The sequence below is a fragment of the Arachis ipaensis genome, chromosome B1 (assembly GCF_059453495.1).
Source record: "Arachis ipaensis isolate K30076 ecotype BB chromosome B1, ASM5945349v1, whole genome shotgun sequence".
NCBI lineage: Eukaryota > Viridiplantae > Streptophyta > Magnoliopsida > Fabales > Fabaceae > Arachis > Arachis ipaensis.
Window position 1 is genome coordinate 4866119 of NC_142436.1, and position 16160 is coordinate 4882278.

At 35.7% G+C, this 16160-nt stretch overlaps 2 protein-coding genes across 2 annotated transcripts; one reads left to right on the forward strand and one right to left on the reverse strand.

Moving 5' to 3' along the window:
* Window positions 1-2157: 2157 nt before the first annotated feature.
* On the reverse strand, window positions 2158-2676 carry LOC148575587 (uncharacterized). Its single transcript, XM_088502430.1, has one exon. It carries the CDS (start codon window positions 2674-2676, stop codon window positions 2158-2160), a length of 519 nt encoding a protein of 172 aa, XP_088358556.1.
* Window positions 2677-5296: 2620 nt separating this feature from the next.
* On the forward strand, window positions 5297-5974 carry LOC148575588 (uncharacterized). The gene is made up of 3 exons (XM_088500448.1): window positions 5297-5420; window positions 5568-5627; window positions 5716-5974. Exons 1-3 carry the CDS (start codon window positions 5333-5335, stop codon window positions 5808-5810), a joined length of 243 nt encoding a protein of 80 aa, XP_088356574.1. The 5' UTR covers window positions 5297-5332; the 3' UTR covers window positions 5811-5974.
* Window positions 5975-16160: the final 10186 nt, after the last annotated feature.

Genomic DNA, 16160 nt, shown 5'->3' on the forward strand with positions numbered 1-16160 from the left:
AATTGAGTGCCAAATGCTCGCTGAAAGGCTCCCTAGAACCTTGATGTGAATCGAGGATCCCTGTCGGATATAATGGTGGAAGGTATGCCATGTAATCTCACAATTTCCTTAATGTATAGTCGTGATAACTCCTCCATCGTGCAACTTATCCGAATGGGGAGAAAGTGAGCCGACTTGGTCAATCGGTCCACAACCACCCAAATGGTGTCATAACCCATCCGAGTCCTAGGTAAGCCCAACACGAAGTCCATTGCAATACTCTCCCACTTCCATTGTGGAATATCCAAAGGCTGAAGGGTTCCTAATGGTCTTTGGTACTCAATCTTAACTTTCTGGCAAGTTAAACACTTGGATACGTGCACTGCTACATCATTCTTCATTCTCGGCCACCAGAACATCGCTTTCAAATCTTGGTACATCTTGGTGCTTCCCGGGTGGATAGAGAACCCGCTCTTATGAGCCTCCTCCAAGATACTTTGTCGCAAATCTCCGACATCTGGTACAATAGTTCGATCCTTGAACCTCCATAAGCTGTTCTTATCCTCTGATACTCTTCACCGCTTTCCCTGCTCAATTGCCGGCAAAACCTTATACAACTCTTTATTATTCTAATGAGCCTTTAGAAGTTCAGCTTTGAAATCACTGGAAATCTGTAGTTGACTTAAGCACAGAGTCCCAAACTCTTCTCTAACTCTCGGTTTCAAACCTTGGAATGCTTGCAGTAACTCTTCCTCTCGCAGCATCATCCAAGCAGCACATAGAGATTTCCGACTCAAGGCATCTGCCATAACGTTCGCCTTTCTAGGATGGTAGTTCAACTCGAAGTCGTAGTCTTTCAGAAGCTCCATCCACCTCCTCTGACGCATATTCAACTCTTTCTTCTCAAAGAGTACTTCAAGCTCTTATGATTTGAGAAAATTTGAAACTTAACGCTGTAAAGATAATGTCTCCAGATCTTCAGAGCAAAGACAACGGTAGCAAGTTCTAAGTCGTGAGTTGGATAGTTCATCACATGCGGCCTTAACTACCGTGAGGTATATGCCACAACCTTATGGTGCTGCATCAGCACACACCCTAGACCCTTCAAGGATGCATCGCAGTACACCTCAAACGGCTCACTCGGCTTGGGCAGTACTAGCACATGTGCAGTGGTCAACCTCTGTTTCAATGCTAGAAAACTCTCTTTACACTCAGGTGTCCAGACGAAAGGCACATCTTTCCTAGTCAGCTTGGTTAAAGGTATGGTGAGCTGTGAAAATCCCCTAATGAATCTCCGATAATAACCCGCTAAACCTAAGAAACTCCTAATCTCTGTCACTGAAGCTGGTCGCTCCCAATTCATCACTGTTTTAACCTTAGCAGGATCTACTGCTATTCCCTGCTTGCTCACCACGTGGCCAAAAAACTTCAACTCACTATTCCAAAATTCGCACTTAGATAGCTTAGCATGCAATTTCCTATCTTTCAAGATTTGCAACACAGTCCGTAAGTGATCTGCATGCTCAGCTTCTGTCTTGGAGTAAATAAGAATGTCATCGATGAATACGACAACAAACTTATCCAGATACGGATGAAAATTTCTATTCATGTAATCCATGAATATATTGCCGGAGCGTTAGTCAACCTCAAAGACATCACTGTGTACTCATAATGTCCATAGCGCGTTCTAAAAGCAATTTTGGGAATATCCTAATCTCTAACCCTTATCTGGTGGTATCTGGAACACAAATCAATCTTAGAAAATACACCGACTCCTTGTAACTAGTCCATTAGGTCGTCAATGCTTGGCAATGGATATTTATTCTTCATGATAACCTTATTCAGCTGCTGATAATCGACACACAGGTGCATACTCCCGTCTTTCTTCTTTACCAGTAACACTGGCGCTCCCCACGGAGAAACACTCGGTCAAATAAAGTGTTTTCCCAATAGATCTTTCAGCTGAGCCTTCAGCTCAACCATTTCTAGAGGTGACATCCTATAAGCAGCACTCGAGATCCGACCAGCTCCAGGCACCAACTCAATAGCAAATTAACCTCTCGGTTAGGTGGGAATTCATTAAATCATTCGGAAACACTTCAGAAAACTCACAAACAACCGGAATCTACTCCAAGCTTTTATCATCACCCAAAACACCCGAAGTTAATAGCAGATACTCTAGCATTCAGTCCCAAAACAATTCACTACCATAGAGTTCAAATAATAGCTATTCGCCACAACCGGCCCTTCCGTATCTTCCGGCATAAAGCATACTGATTTCACAAAACAATCAAGCAAGACATGATTCTTAGACAACCAATCTAGTCCCAAAATGAGATCAAGACCAGTCATCAACAGACAAATCAGATCATGCACGAATTCACGTTGTTGTACTTGAAACGGAACTTGTGGACATCCTAACCGAGTCACCATAGCTTTATGGGTAGCATTATACACTTTTAAATCATAGCCCAAGACCACTATTTTCAATCCTAGTTCATCCGCCTTCTCAAATGCAATAAACGAATGTGTTGCTCCTGAATCAAATAAGGCATTTAAAACTTTACCGGCCAACTCACAGTTTCCTCTAATCAGTGTCTCTGACCCCTCAGCACCTGCTGCAGTAGTAGTGTAAACTCTCCCTGGCTGATGTACCCTTCCGGTCTCATATGCCCGGGTTGTCCACAAAAGTAACATACCCTAGTACCAAATCTGCATGGGACTCTCGGATGATATTTCCCGCATCTCTGATAGCTCAAGTCCTGCTGTGGCTGCTTTCCAAGTTGCCCTGTCCCTGATTGTTTTGAGGGACAAAGCCGCCACCCTTGAAGTTTCTGCCCCTTGGGGCAAAATTCCTCCCTGGAGTCCTCTGGAAAGGCACCCTCAGACTTCCTTCTCTGCTACAGCCTTTCTCACACACTCTTCCGCCACTCTATTCTTATTTACGAGCTCGAAAAAGACTCTGATTTTCATTGGTGCAACAAAACTCAAAATATCGCTCCGAAGGCCTCCCTCATACTTGATGCATTTCCATTCAGCAAAATTCTCCGGAGCTCCTTGACAAATCTGGAAAAAGCGACACAATTCCTCAAACCTGCTAGTATACTCAGTAACAGTCATCTGGCCTGTTTCAGCTGAAGTAGTTCAAGTTCTTTAGCATTCTTGACTGAACTGGGAAAGTATTTCTTGTAGAACTCTGTTCGAAACAATTCCCAAGAAATCACGTCACTATCTGGCTGCAGGATTCGCCGTGTTCCCTGCCACCAGTGCTGGGCCTCGCCTTGTAGCTGATAAGTTCCAAACTCAATCCACTGCTCTTCAGGAACCTGTTGAGCCTGTAGTGCTCGCTCTATAGCCTGAATCCAGTTATCCGCATCGGTAGGGTTTGAGGTTCTCCTGAAGGTCGGAAGATGAACCTTCAGGAAGGAGGAAAGAGTCATTGGACCCTCTTCGTCGTTATTGTTCCCGTGGTTACCATTGTTTATTTGATTACCCAAGGCCTTGGCTGTTGCTTGCATAGCCGTAGCCATGTTTTCCAGGGCAGCCATGAAGTCTACTGGGTCATTCCCTATCGGGCCAGGATTAGCATTGCCTATTCTACCTCTGCCTCTCCCTCGACCGTATCCGCGAGTGGACATCTGGTTCCTATACACACCAAATGAGTGATATCAAGTTGATCAGTTTCAATATCGCAAGTGTAGTGCTTCAAGTCCCCAAATGCATGCTCATGAATGTTTATGCCACATATATCAGTTAGATATCCTAATAGCACATAGACACATACACAGAGAATACACAGAAGCATAGTCAGTCCGTCCCTTAGGCTCTACAGGAACGAACTGCTCTAATACCATAATGTAACACCCTACCACATAGAGCTTTACACTTAAGCCATAAAACAGAGGTGGTGTGGTATTACGGCCTCTAAAATAAAATATATGCATATATATAGTAGTAGAAAGAATATAATAACTAGGAGCCTTGAAAAACAGGTTAAACAAAAATCGCAAAATAAGGAGCGCAATGCTCAGGAAACGAGATTACTTGCATGCTAAGAAACCTAAAGATCATAGGTATAAATAAACAAAAAGAGAAAATAGAGAGTCAAGGATACAGAATAACTAACTCCTAACTCAGCCTGCGCAGTCAAGGCTGGCCGGAGAATATTTACATACATATATACATATCCCGAAATACCCAAAATACAGAGATAAAACCCTAGCTCTCCTTAAGCCTCCAAGAGGAACAAAATCAACAAGTTATGCGGAGAGAAAGCTAAGTACATATATACACAACTATACAGCAACAGAAACCCAGAAACCACTTCGCTTCAGAAGTCCAGACGCCTAGCGAGGTGCCTCTCGACCTGCATCTGAAAAACAACAACACAGTATAGGGTGAGAACTGGAGGTTCTCAACATGGTAAAGGTGCCACGCATGTAAGATATAAGGTCCTGGAAATGCCAGAGGCAATCCTAAAATGCCGACACTCAGATTGAAAAGCTTAAAAGTATTAAATAGAAACCATAAACAGAGGGTAGGTATCTAGGAAATTCTAAACTCAACTTAAACTTAAACTTAATACCCAACCTGCTCACATTTCCTTCGTTTCTCCGTCTCCAGAGAATTTGCAAAGACAGACAAACAGACAATTGCAAGCACAAGTAGAAAATAAGTAGTGCAAGTAGCAATTATTACAATTAACATAATATATTCAGTTAGGCATTCCCACATAAGGCATAGCAAACAAATAAACAGAATACACATGATGTATGCCTGTCCTATGGCTGATAAGCCTCATCTGCCGGTTATCAAGCCAACCCAACAAGTCCGAAACCTTTGGACTATAATTCATACTCTCTTATAAATAAAAGTATTATTAATTTTTTTGAATAAAAATTTGAATCAACTATGTGTGTCAAATAATTAAGGAATAATAAATAAGTGTTAATATAATTCACTAATTAATAATAAAATTTTAAATAAAATTTAGATCTAGAATAATAGATTAATTATGAACCTGTCATGTTAAAAATATTGTGAGAACAAAAAAAATCTTATATTAATATAAAATTTGAAGGACCATGTATTAATGCATGATTGATTTATGATTTAAATATATTATTTTAAGATCAACGATGACAACTCAATCATTAATTTAATTTTTTCCAAATAATTAAGCGAGCGAAAAAATCCTAACAATGAAAAAAATAAATAAATACATAATTATCATTAATATTATTTTTTTATATTACGTAATAATAACTTTTTTATCACCTTATAAATAGATGCTAGAATCCTCTTTAAGTTATCATACTCATCATCTACAATTATACTGTGTCATAAAAAAAGAATGGCTTCTATGGTTCGGCTGTGTTTTTTGGTTGCCGTTTTGCTTATTACCTCTGAGCTCATGTGTTTTGCCAGGACCACGCCACAAGGTACGCACCACTGTTTCTCTTTTCTCTCCTTAAATTATAATTTTTATTTATGACTTAAAATTTTTATTTCAAGGAGCCCTAGACAGAGGAGAATAGTCCCTTAACCTTTCAATTATGCATGTAAATTGTTGGAATGAATTTAAACAGGGAAAGAGTATGAAGATCAAGACCCAGATCACAGAGATGATTCCATCCCTCTGGCACTAGGTAATTAATAACAATAAATTAATAAATAAGAGGTTCAGATTTAATGTTTTGAAAAAAAAATGTCATTAATTTGAATGTTATTTTGCAGAAGATCAGGAGAAAACACAAGTAATAAGTGAAGATGATTATGGCGAACCAGGGGCCAACCATAAACATACTCCACCACCGCCACCGCCACTTTGAGTTTAGTTTTAGATATTAACTGGAAGGCTATAAGCCTAATCTGCATAGGGAATAAAACTTAATAATATACAAGGAATAAAATGTTATTTCTATGTTATCAATTTTGTTTTTATTAGGAAAATGATATTTTCTACCTTTAATATTTGAGATTGATTTTGGTTTTACTCTAAATTTTATTTTCTATGGAGTTTATTTGTGTGGTTTTCGAATGTTACCATTTTATTTTTTAGTTAATGGACTACTATTTTTATTTACGAATGTTTAAAGATAAAAAATTATATATAATTATTTTTATGTAAAATTGATAGTTAGAATTGTTGGATAATTTAATAGCTTTAATTAAATTATTATTTAATTATTATTAATTATTAATTTCATATAAATATAATTGTATATAAATTTTTATTATATTTAAATATTAAAAAATTTACTCATAGAAATACAAAAATATTTTTGTATTCACAGGAAATAAATTTTAAATTGACAAAAAAATTTTAGTTTTTAGACTTTTTATTACTACCTCTAAATCTTTTTTCATCTGAACTCTAATTTCAAGTACTATCATCACTATTGTTTTTTTTGTTTGAATAATTAAAATTAAGCTCGAGGTATACTACGATTTAGTTTGGTAAAGTTTTTCGAAGAGGTGCTTGTACTTTCTAAAAATTTAAGTTCTTCATTTTGTGTTTGGTAAATAAAAAAGTTATGTGCTCGTACTTGCAGTTTTTAAACGATCAGAATATTTTTAAAAAGATCATGTGTTTGTATTTTTCAAAATTTAAAAATCTAGTATAATCTCATATATTAACTAATTTTTAAATTTAATGTTTGTATTTATGTCTATTATAGTATTTTTTAATTTTTAAAGCTATATTACCAAACGTAATTATTATTGTTTGTGTTTATTGAAAATTATTTTTAATTTGATTTATCAAACATAAATGCTACAACTTTTAAAAAGTCATCTTTTAAAAATTACTTTTTTATAAACTATCTTTAAAAAGTAAAAATTTTACCAAACAAAGCCTATCATTATCATTGTCTGTAGTGTAGTTTGGTTAGGAGTGAATTGTCTGCTATTCATTTACAGAAAAATCCTAAAAATACTGGTTAACATTAAGAGTTTTTGGAATTTTTATTATAATGATAATTTATATTTAATTTAAAACTAATATATAAATACTAAAAAACAGGTACTCAAACTAATTATAATTTAATTTAATTCATAATAACTTTCAAACATATATCTGAAACTTTTTACCAACCCATAATCCACAGAAAAAAATATTTGAAAGTGGAATAAAAACCTAACAAAATATAATTAATTTATTATGTACTCAAAAATTCACAAACTATCTAAAAAAATCCAAAACTTAAAATAAAAAAACATAATTATTTAAATTAGTCTTTGAGAATTTTAAAAGTAAATATTTTAGTCTCCAAAAAAATTAATACAGATATCAATTCTATAATTTTTTTTGTTGGCCAAAACAATTTCTAGACCAATTTTTGATGTGACTCACTAATAGAAAAAATATCGAATTAGCATGTTAATTCTATTATTATTATTATTATTATTATTATTATTATTATTATTATTATTATTTACATTGATGCAGTGACTACCATCATTGATTCTTTCATATTAGAACTGTTATAGTTTTTCGTGGGATGCACACTTTATTTTTATTGCCGTTGGTATTTTTTTGCCATGCGTTTATAGGCATTATTAGTATATTATATTAACTTGCATTTATTTTTTTAAAAGTAATATATATATATATATATATAAAATCAATGATTAAATTAATTAATGTGTTGTATATAAATATATGGAGTAAATACTTAAATTAGTTCTAGAAGAATTTTAGATCGAATCTTTTGATTCCCAATAAATTTTTTATTCACTCAAAAATTATTTTTATTGGACAAATTGATCCCTTTATTATTTTAAAGAGGCATTGATTTGTCTTACAGTGATATATTTGACACCTAATTGTTTTATAATAAAAATTACTAGGGATTTATATTATTTGTCCAATAAACATAAAAAGTTTGAATAAAAACAATCGAGGAACTAATTTGTCTAACAAGAGTATTTCTCCAGTAATTTTAGATAGTAAAAGTTTGTTAAAGACTAAAATATTTGACCTAAAATTTTTTAGAAACTAAAAAGTTGAGTATTCACTCTAAATATATATGTTATTTGCATATTTTTTATGTTTATTTTATATCTTGCCAAATATTCTATACATTTGAATAATTTTGTCGCTTATTTTTAGCGTACACATAATATAATTGTTCAATTCTTATGATTTATCGACATATTGTAATATTGTACTAAAAGCTTGAATGTAATAAAATTGAATAGCCAGTAATTCATGTAAACCGCAAAAATAATGTAAACATCACCTGAAAATTTATTCATTAAAAATATTGAATAAACACTTATAAAAGATGGTTGAAATTTGTTCAAGAATTTGAAAGCTAAGCAATTCAAGACTCTTGAATCTCTGATGGAGTAGAAAATTGTTCCACCGAGTCTCACATTGAGCTTCAAAATTTTCAGGTATTGGTAAAATTTTTTCAATCTATAACTTGTCCAATACATAGTTTATGGTATAAAACTTTTTTCATAGAGCATGCATATTTCTGAAAGTAACGTAGTGATTTTGAGCTATAATTCTAATGGAGAATTGTGTCAAAAGTTTTTTAATGATTCTGGTTGGAGTCGAACCGAAAATAGATGGGCGTGTATTTATAAAAGATATTTCGATATTCAAATGAATAAGTTTCTAAGATATATAATAATTCTCTGAAAATAGAATATTAGAAGTAAGATCATACACTATAAAAAATGCTTAATACCAATAGAATTATCATCGGATTTAGTGTCGAATTGTACTCACAGTCTGATTTTCTGAGGGAAAGGAAGAAAAATTCGTTGCCAGAAAAAATTACCGTCGAAATATATTTTCCATTGCAAAACTCGACGGTGATTGTTGGTGCGAAAATAAGACTCAACGGCGCCAATGTTATTGTCAGATTTTTCGACAATATAATCCGCCGATATAACGGTTTAATGAAACATGTCGTTTTGGTGATTTATCGTTCGAAAGAATTCGACGGTAAATGTCGCTCAAAATTCAAACATGGAATCCCTCCCACTCACTTGTCTGAACCCCCCTCTCTCTCTCCTTTCTCTCTCTTCTGGTGTGCTATCTCCGTCACCGTCGAGATGTCACCGTTGCCATTACTGGAACCTCGTCGTCATCGTCTCTGCCGCCTGGAGTACCCACTGAAGTTGCTGCTACACGTCTTCGTCAATTCTGCTGTTGTATCTGTGACCGCTTCCGCTGTGGTTGCCGTTCACGTCGCCATTGCTACCACCTCTATCACCACCACGTTAAAGAGACCCTAAAGCCACTATTATCAGATTTATTATTGGTATGGTTATTTCATTTTTACATATTAAGTTGTGACTTTATCATTTTGTTAGGGTTTAGTTTAAATCCGTGGTTAAATTTTTTTAATGAAGTGTGTGATTATAGTTTATTGTGTTAATTTAATAGATGTAAAAATAAAATAATGTTAGAGTAGATTAAGTAAGGTGAGATTAGGAGTGCTTGAGTTGTTGGAAGATTTTAGTGGAGTTTAGTGAATGAGTGTTCTTTCAAGTGCATTAAATTTATGTTGCTTATTTTTGACATGTCTCTTGTTAGTTTGGTGAAATTAGAATTAGGTTATAATTAATTGGACTAATGAATTTTACTTATTCTTTCAAATTAGTTTCTGATTTTCAACTTGTGAACTTAATACGTTGTCTTTTTTATCAGGATGGTGTTGTTCTCTCTAAAATCAGTTGGAGTTTGCTTTTTTTGTTGTTTCTGTAGTAATATTCTAGGTTGATTTTCTATCTTTGAATATAATAAATTGTTTAAATTTTTAGTCGGATTTACTTTTTCTAGGATAGTGTTTTAGGACGGAAGTGGGAGAAGGTTGTATAGTGGCGCCTTCTCGAAACCCTTGTTTGCTAGAAAATTGTGGAGTTATAAGGAGTTGTGCACTAAAACAGTTAGGATTTGATGTTTTGTTGAATGCGTGTATGTTATAATTCATGCATGCATCTGTTTCCTATGTAAAAAATGTTATATTTATTTCATGGATGTCTCTGATTCAAGGATAAATTTTTTTGAATTACCATTTAAATTTTTTAAAACATGTTTGGTTTGTCAGAAAATAATAAATGTATTTGGCGGGAGAGTCTAATTACATGGTACACTCTGCCGAATTTTCTAAAAAATGGAATAATTTATGTTGTTCGTTGAATTCTAGGGTATGTGTTTCAATATGATTCCAAGTCATCGTCGAGGGATAACGGTGACCAAGGGGTTTAAAACCTAAATTCTTTGAGGGAGTTGATGCTTTGTCGCGCATGTCTTCAACGTGGAACCGTTTGGGTCTAACGGGGTATCTAGGTGTCTGTGTCAAAAGTATCGGTTGACTAAGTGGTTAGGACTTGTTGACATAACGCTTCATCTCTACCGTAACGGGTTCAAGGATGAGTATTGGATTTGGACAGAACATGGAGAAGTGGACGAGTAGAAAATTAATCGGTCTGCCTCTAATTTGAATATGTTCGGTTGTCAATCAAGGAAGGTTCGGATGATGAGAGACCTAAACATGGATGAAATGAGTTGGGAGGCTAACCAAGAGAGATACAACGAGATGGTGTGTGATGCAACAGGTATTACCAAATTGGAAGACACTCAAGAAGAGTCTAACCTGAAAGCGAAGATATTTTATCATCTGTTAGAATCTGTTGTGAAACCTTTGTACTAGGGGTGCGTTCATTCGGAGTTGTTTGCATATGTTAGGATGATGAATATTAAGTTAGAGTCAAATCATACTCAAGAGTCCTTTGATATGTGAGCTACCCTTTGCAGTGAACTGGTACATGTCAGGTCCACTGGTATCCCTCAAAACCACTACGAAGCAAAGAAGCTAGTTTTGAGATTGGATCTAAATGTAGTGAAAATTGATTGTTGTCTGAATGGTTGTATGTTGCACTACAAGATAAATGCAGACCTAACTGAATGCAGATTTTGTAGATCACTGAGGTTCCAAGTCGTGAGAGAACAGCTCAATAAACGTCGTTTAAAGAAAATTCCAATGAAACGAATGCACTACTGGCCCTTAATTCCTAGGCTGAAATAATTGTATGCATAGATAATTTCAGCTCCTCACATGACCTGGCATAGTAACAACAAGAGAGATGATGGAATCATGATGCATCTGTCACACGGAGAAGCTTGGAAGTATTTTGATCGGGTCCATCCTACATTTGCGAGCGAGCTCAGAAATGTTAGACTAGCTTTATGCTTTGACGGGTTTGCACCAAATTATAATTTCGGTAACGCGTACTCTTATTGGCCTATAGTCGTGACGCCTTATAACTTGAGTTCCGAAATGTGTATGAAGGACTCATACATGTTCTTAACTTGCATCATACTTGGTCCCAGCAATCCAAAGGTCAAAATAGATGTCTTTTTGCAACTCTTGGTGGGTGAGTTAATGGACTTGTGGATTGATGGTGTAGAAATGTATGGTATTTCGACTAAGACAAACTTCCAATTGTGGACTGCGTTGATGTGGACCATTAACGACTTTCCTACATATGGCATGTTGTCAGGTTAGTCCACTCAGAGTAGAATGACATGCCCCATTTGTATGGAGGATACGAAGGCATTTTGGTTGCCGAATGGTGGTAAGAATTTGTGGTTTGATTGCCATAAAAGATTCCTCGACTTCAAACATCATTTTTGGTGCAACAGGGACTCGTTTAAAAAGAATAAAACTGAACACGAACAGGAACCTGTGAGGTTGGGTGGTAGGCAAGTTTGGCAACGTGTCCGTAGCATTCCAAGGATCATCGATAACAGGGCAGGTATGAGACCTTCAGGATATGGCCGGAAGCATAATTGGACTAAACAGAGTATATTTTGGGAGTTGCCTTATTGGAAACTCAACTTGGTTCAACATTATCTTGACGTGTTGCAAATTGAAAAAAATATGTTTGATAATATCATACACACAATAATGAGCAATGAGCGAACAAAGGACAACGATAAGGTTAGGTTAGACTTGGCGGACATTTGTAGGTAGCCAAATCCGAACTTAAAGAGACTTGATAACGGACGGTGGGCTAAACCAACATCTGGAAATCCCTCACAGAAATAAGTGAGTTCTTTAGGGAGTAATGTACTATGAAACTTAGCATTAATTACCTCACAGTTATGGACAAGAAAATTTTCATCATACTTTGTAAGCTAGAGAGAATATTCTCTTCATTCTTTTTTGACGTTATGGAACACTTAGCAGTCCACCTACCGTACGAAGCAAGAAATTGTGGGTCGGTCTAATTTAGGTGGATGTACCCATTTGAAAGGATAATTGGCTCATTCAAGCGCACCGTGAATAACAAAGCTCGGATTGAGGGCAGCATCTGCGAAGCATTCCTAGCTAAGAAAACATATGCATTTTGCTCATTCTATTTTCAATCTCATGTTGAGTCACGTAGAACAAGGGTTGCAAGGAACGATGAGAGGGGAGAATCCTGGTCAAGTGCAATAACATACCCAATCTTTTTGCCAGAAGGAGCTGCAATGGGTGCGGACGGTGACTACTGGTTAAAGCAGAAGAAAATCGATGTTGCATATCTGCATGCGTTGCTTAACTGTGACCAAATTTCACCCTACCTCATGTGAGTTTTATAAATCTTGATAAATACTGTAATCAGTAAGATATTAACTTCTTAATCTAACTAAAACTTCTTTATCCTACGATGAATCATATAGGTTATTCCAAGAGGCAAATCCTGATAACTCATTGAACAATTTTCTACGTTGGTTCAGAGAATATGTCAATGTGCAGCTAACTGATACAACAAATTCGGAACTAGTTGCACTTAGTTGAGGCCCAATAAATAAGGGCATCAGCTACCCGATATACACTGTTAATGCATATCGGTTCCATATCTTACAGTGGTCGACTGAAACAAAAAATAGATAACACCGGAGTTTGGGTTCGCAGATATTTAGGCAGGGGTCACTCTGATTGGTTTAGTGTGTTGCACAATATAATTGAATTAGAGTATTTCTGTCACACTACGTACAAGGTGTGCATGTTTAAATGTGAATGGTATGATCCAAGTTTGCGACAAGGAACACGAAAGCCCAAGGACTACGATATCACTAAACTTAATATAACCAGGAAATATAGGTACTACGATCCTTTTATTCTATCTTAAAATGTACGACAAGTATACTATTATTTTATCCAGGTTCGTGCAAGTCTAGTTGGGTAGTTGTGGTTAAGTGTAAACCCCAGTTAAATTAGTAGGTAATTAGTCAATAAATTAATTTTTAATAAGGAAGATTAGAAATGCGAATATAATATTAAATTAGGATAGAGCTCATCGAAACGAGAATTTTGACACCAATTTCGAAGAAAACGGTCCAAGATTGGATCAAACGGATCGAACCGGTTGAACCAGATCCAAACCGGGCCATCGGTCCAACCGGGCCATCACATTAAATGAGCCCAACAGCTCTTCTCTCCAACATTTCACCCGATAGCAGCGGGAAGCACCCAGGGAAGAGAAGTAGTGCCGAACCCTTATGGCAAACTTCCGTACGCCGTAACTTCTCCGTCCGAGCTCTGATTGCCGTACCGTTTATGGCCACGCGTCCACTGCGTTGAGCTCTACGTTTCTACCAGAACAATTTCATAGGTAACTTGTTATTTCACCCTCAGCTTTCTCTTCCCCCAATTCTTGAACTATTGAATAGGAAATTGAATTTCTTTGATTTCTGATGTTTTAGGATCCAATTAGCTTGAGGAAAACGTTCACTCTTACTTATGTGAAGCTTGGGTAAGGTGAGGATACGATAATTTTATTTTAATTTTATTGAATTTGAGCTTTGAGTATTACATTGGATATATGTGTGTTATAAATGTGTATTAGGTTGTGAATAAATAATTGGAGCTTGAAATTGTGAATATTGGAACTTGGAGGAAGCTGAGCTTAGAGTTTGTTGAATTTTAAGGGGCTGTCTTGATTTTGAATAAAATGCTTTGGTCGTTACGTCAAAATTGGCCAAGGTATGGTTTAGGTTTCTTGCATTTAATATATAATGTTCTGTGAAAACTTAGACTAGATGACCATAGGATAAGTTGGATTACATGTGTATATTTAATACTTAGTATCCTGTTGATGAACATGGTTGGTTTGGTGCTTGTTGATTAACTGGTGATTTGGTGAATTATTGATTTAAGGTATAACTATTGTGGAGGTTGTTGTGATAATGAGGTATTTTGTGTTAAAAGCCTAGGATTTGTGAACTATGATTCTTAGTTAAATTTTGGTTGTTGGATTTGAATATTGTATGAGTTTAATTGTTGATCTGAGGTAGATTTATTGTGGTGATTGTTATGATAATGAGGAAGGGTATGTTGAATTGAAAAGAATGCAGGTTTGGACCCGAAAAGGGTGGCAAAGTCCGAGTTTTAGAGGAGATGCTGCCGAAATTTTATAAAAATTAGAGATTTTGTTTATATGATTATTTAAAAAGATTTAGATTCAAAGGTTATATGGTTTGATTTTGAGTTATTAAGAAAATGAGCATGTTTTAAGTTTGACTCATTTAGAAAAGAATGAATTATGTTTTGAATTGGAACTATTGATGGATGGAATGGGAGGTGTGATAATGAAGGATAAGGATTGAATATGATTGATGTATGATGATGAATGAGATGCGATTGAGAATGATATGGATGTTGATGAATTATAATTGAATTAATTATATGGCTTATGAATTTGAATAATCTGAGATACGAGGTTCCCTGGATAAAGTGCCGTGGCTTGCCACCACGTGTACCAGGTAAAAAACTCGATACTCTATTGACCCTACGACGTAAGTGTGACCGGGCACTATATAAATTCCCAGGAATGTAATTCCATTGAGCAATATTGATTATATGAGAAAAAGCTATGCATAGACTCTTGGGGATGCACGTCGGGGGACAGTCTAAGTTCAATTCAGACTTGTCGGGTTGGCTGGATAACCGACAGATGAGCCTCATCAGCCATAGGACAGGCATGCATCATGTGCATATTACTTGAATTACTTGATTGTGCTTTAACTGGGTGTACCTAAATGTACTTGCCATGTTAAATGTATGTTTGTTACCTGCAGTATTTGTGACCTTCTTGTGCTTGTCTTTATCTGCTTATTTATCTGTGAAATGTATAATGGAGTTGGAGGTATGGAGGAATGGCAGTATGAGATTTAAATTTAAGGTTAATTCAGGTTTAGATACTCTTAGAAAACCACATTTTATTGCTTCAGTTTAATACTTTAAGCTCTATAATCTGAGTGTCGGTGTTCTAGGATTGCCTCTGGCATTCCCAGGACCTTATATATTATGTGTGTGGCACCTTTACCATACTGAGAATCTCCGGTTCTCATTCCATACTATGTGTGTGTGTGTGTGTGTGTGTGTGTGTGTGTGTGTGTGTGTGTGTGTGTGTGTAAATATTCTCCGGCCAGTCTTGACTTTGAAGGCTGAGTTAGGAGCTTGTTATTTTGTATCCTTGACACTATATTCCTACTTCTGTAGTCTTATGTTTAATAATTATGGTTTTCTTAGCACGTAAGTTAACTCGTACCTTGAGCGTTGCGCTTTTATTTTGCGATTTTTTTGTTTCCTCTATTCTTCAAGGCTCCTAGCATATTATAATTCTTCTGCTATTATATATACTCATTTTGTTTGAGAGGTTGTAATACCACACCACCTCTGTTTTACGACTTAAGCGTAAAGTTTAGTGTGGTAGGGTGTTACATTAAGACTAAGTCAAGAGGCCGCATCAAGTCTGATGATAGGATAGAGGGTCAAGAACCTTACCAGATTGACGAACCGACTCCTACGAAAATGGTGGTTGATACCGGTGAACCAATCACCCTTAGGTTTTGCTATTATAGATGATGACATCATTGACCTTGGAATAGATGTCGACGCACTTCTACCAGAGGACGACGATCGTCAAGAAGAAGACAGGGTCAATGGAGACGAAGAAGAGGAAGACGATTTTGATGATAATCAGGAAACTACCTCGAAAGAGGGGGATGGTAAACCAGAGGAAGAAGATGATGAATCTAAATATAATCAATGTAAATATAGTTCTGTGATATGTATTTCTTTAAGAAAATTTGCGGAGAATGTAATATAGTTAGCTTTGTTTCAGATATTTCAATTCCAAATCATTCTGTATCTTTAATTTAAATTTTT